The sequence below is a fragment of the Vigna angularis genome, chromosome 7 (genome assembly GCF_016808095.1).
Source record: "Vigna angularis cultivar LongXiaoDou No.4 chromosome 7, ASM1680809v1, whole genome shotgun sequence".
NCBI lineage: Eukaryota > Viridiplantae > Streptophyta > Magnoliopsida > Fabales > Fabaceae > Vigna > Vigna angularis.
In genome coordinates this window covers 6,559,852-6,563,376 of record NC_068976.1, presented here as the reverse complement: position 1 = coordinate 6,563,376, position 3,525 = coordinate 6,559,852, and the positions used below count along the sequence as shown (strand labels likewise).

General features: G+C 41.4%; 1 protein-coding gene across 1 annotated transcript; it reads left to right on the top strand.

The window, feature by feature from the left end:
- Positions 1–1,447: 1,447 nt before the first annotated feature.
- LOC108336922 (uncharacterized) lies at positions 1,448–3,001 on the top strand. The gene has a single exon (XM_017573365.2). It carries the CDS (start codon positions 1,448–1,450, stop codon positions 2,999–3,001), a length of 1,554 nt encoding a protein of 517 aa, XP_017428854.2.
- The last annotated feature ends 524 nt before the right edge of the window (positions 3,002–3,525 follow it).

Below are 3,525 nucleotides of genomic sequence, written 5' to 3'. Positions count from 1 at the left end.
ATATTTTAAAGGTTGAGCACACGTGTGATCGCACGCATCGTCCTTGTGCTAAATACCTTTTCTGTTTATTTTATAAAAATATCAAAAAAATATAAAATTGTCAAAAACTAAAAACATCAACAATTTCAAAGCAACAGACAATTTCTAGCCAGAACTACGTTATCCTTGATTCTCCATCAAAAGTGGAGATACGTAGGAGCAAGACTAGTCCTTGTCAGGTTCACTTCCCAAAAAAATCCAAAATCATTTCAAAACAAATTTTCAAACAATTTCCAAACAAATTTCTCAAACAGTTTCAAAAGAACTACGTAACCCTGATTTCTCATTCTGAATGAGAATACGTAGGACCAAGGTCAATCCTTGTCGGACCCAAAAAACTAAAAAATATATTTTGTTTATTTAGAATTTTATTTTAGGGGATAGTTAAACATTTTGAAAACCACATCATATTCGTGCATTTAGTTAAAGGTACTGCCTTAAGGCAGGCGTTGTAGGGTGATAATACCTTCCCTACACGTAACCGACTCCCGAACCTAGAATCTGGTTCTTGTAGACCATGCTTTATCATTTTATGGTTTTTCCGTAGTTTTCCAGAATAAACTATGGTGGCGACTCTAAAATCTCTTTTCAAAACCCGTTTCTTTTTTTGGATCGTCGTCCCGTCGCGATTCCGGTTGCGACAGATGGCGACTCCACTGGGGATTTTTTTTTAGAGAGTCAAGCCATTTAACTATATGCGCGAATTCAATGTGGTTTTTCTATATGTTTTGCTTCCTTTTTTCTTTATCTATCTTTGATATTTGAATAATTGCATGTGAATAAATTTGTTTGTTGGATATTGAATCTTAGGGTAGAAAACATGTTATATCTGCCTGGGAATCTTCTGGTTGTTTTGCAGGTGAGGGTTTGAGGTGTACAATTGCATTCTCCCTTCACACACACACTTTATACATATCATGAGTGGGACCCTATACCCGGGTCTGAGTGCAACTTAGAAATAGAGGGGTTGTGTAGCGGTGCCACTTGGGACATACTTCCTGTTTGGCTATCGTGAGAACCCCAACTAGAGTTTGTTTTCTTCATTTGTGTCTTCACACCTAGTTGATTACTCGACTGTTGTGGAGATGCTATGAAGGGGGCCATAGCTCTAGTGACCATTGATCTTTAGGTTCAGGGTACCATCCTTGTGAGATTGCATATACTTGACCTTGAACTCCAAAGCGTTGAACCTCTATTAGGGCACAAAGGGAGAAATGTATATACCTGTAACTCTCACACTGTTTGTTCTTTTTCAAAAATAATGACTTTGCATTCTCATACCATACATGCATTTTTTGTTCATCATATTGTTTTACTTCATTATATTTTCATGCATCATGTTCATACATCATTTGGTGACGTGTTGGTTTTAGGGGAAATCACAGGTGTTCACTTGAGGTCCTACAAGATGGAAGTTGATACAAGATCTGGTGCCACACAACAGACCGATTCTATCATTTTAAGAAAGAAGCCTCGCCTGAGGATTCATGGGGGAAATCTGACAGGGCTGATAAGCTTAGGCAAACGACTAAAGACCATAAAAAGAGAAGTTTTCAAGAAGAAGTATGGAGACTTGTTGGGCCTAATGGAAGTTGAGGTACAGTTGCCTGCTATCACAGCCCTAGCACAATATTACGACTCTCCACTAAGGTGCTTCACCTTCCAAGATTTTCAGTTGGCGCCAACTATAGAGGAGTTTGAGCACATCCTGGGATTGCCATTAGAGGGTACCACTCCGTATCAGCATTCAGAGCATCACACCTCCATCCCTACCATTGCCGCCATAATGAAAGTACCTCTCAAGGAACTTGAAGACAGGTTGGTAACAAGGAATCAAGTACGTGGACTGACACAAGGATATTTGGAACAGTACCTACAACATCTGGCTGATAAGGAAGAGTGGGAGACTTTTATGGATGTGCTAGCTCTCACCGTGTACGGCATTGTTTTATTCCCCAAAATAGAAGACTTTGTGGATTATACCGCAATAGATGTCTTCGTGGCGAGAAAGACGAGATCGGACAATCCTGTGACTGCAGTCCTTGCTGATGTTTATGGGACCATGAGTTTTTGCCATGAGAGAAAAGGGAAGAAAATTCTTTGTTGTTTGCCGGCGCTATATGCATGGATGACTGCGCGTGTATGTAAGGGGTCAGTTGATGTCAGGTGTTCATCGGAAGATCCGTCACACCAGGGGCTTAAAGACAAAGGAGGAAATGAGTGGGCCCAATTCTTTGCTGGTTTGAATGGAGGAAAAGTAAAGTGGCGTCTTCCTTGGCTTGCGATTAAGCCCTCTATCCATCATTGTGGTAGCTTTCCCAATGTACCCCTCATAGGTACCCGATATTGCATCAATTATAACCCTGTTTTGGTTCAAAGGCAATTCGGACATCCCATGAAGGGGGCACCTTTACCGGACTACCTCACAACATTGTTCATCTATTATGAGGATGGACACTTCACTGAAACGTTGAGGAAAATTAGAAGTGCTTGGAAAAGCGTTGTGCAAGCGGAAAAGGATCTAAGGCTGGGAGTGGTGGACAGCAAAGTTAGTTATCATACATGGATCCTAGAGAGGGTGAAGGAAATCAAATTGCCTTTCAAGCCAATCAGTGATCAGCCGGTTAATGAAGAGCCCTCCCGAGACCTAGAGAGTGAAGAGATGAAAGAATTGAAGGTAAAAGTGGAAAAATTGAGGGAGAGGAATGCTAGGTTGGGAAAGGAATTACAAACTGCGCGCAACGATTTTATTGATATGAGGAATGACAAAGAAGAAAAAGCACTGGCCTATGAAGAAATTATCAGAAATCAGAAGGCCGAGAGAGATTATACATTCCGATTGAAGCAAGATCTCGCAGCCGCAAGCAAAGAGTTGGCCATGAGAGTGAATGAGAAGAATGCGGCGTTAGAAGAGGGAAAACAGTGGAAGCACCTCTACGAAGAAGCCAAAAGAGATAAGTGAGAAGCCTTGAAAAGACTAAGAGAAGCGCAGGTTCAGGTAGAAAAAGCGGGGCATGAGATGAAAGAGATGACCATTTCGTTTGAGGCGGATATGAACCAGGAGCGTTGGAAGCTAGCAGAAGCAGAAGAAGAGCATCGAACTCTGATAAAACAAATGGAGGAATATATTGAGGAACAAGAGGAACGGTGGAGGTCGATGGAGTTTGAAGAAAGGCATCAAGCCTTGGTAAAGCGAATGGAAGATCACATCGCAGAGCAAGAAGAGGCTGTGAAGCACTAGAATGGGAGTTTTTCCCAATTGGCTATGTTGGCAAACGGGGCAATTGAAGACATCCCCAAGATGGTGTTGGACGCCGAAGCTAGTACCCACTTTTGTAACCCGCCGGAAGAAATCAAACTTTTTATTAATCATTGTAAATGGTTGGTATGAGAGATGAAATCCTTCATCGTTCGAGCGCAGGAGTGATGTATAAATGAGATTATTGTATTTTGTGCCTTTAGGCAATGTAGTGAACTGAAATTTTC

Bases quoted from the DNA above. Each gene is read 5' to 3' on its own strand.
- LOC108336922 (XM_017573365.2), top strand. From the start codon at position 1,448: ATGGAAGTTGATACAAGATCTGGTGCCACACAACAGACCGATTCTATC.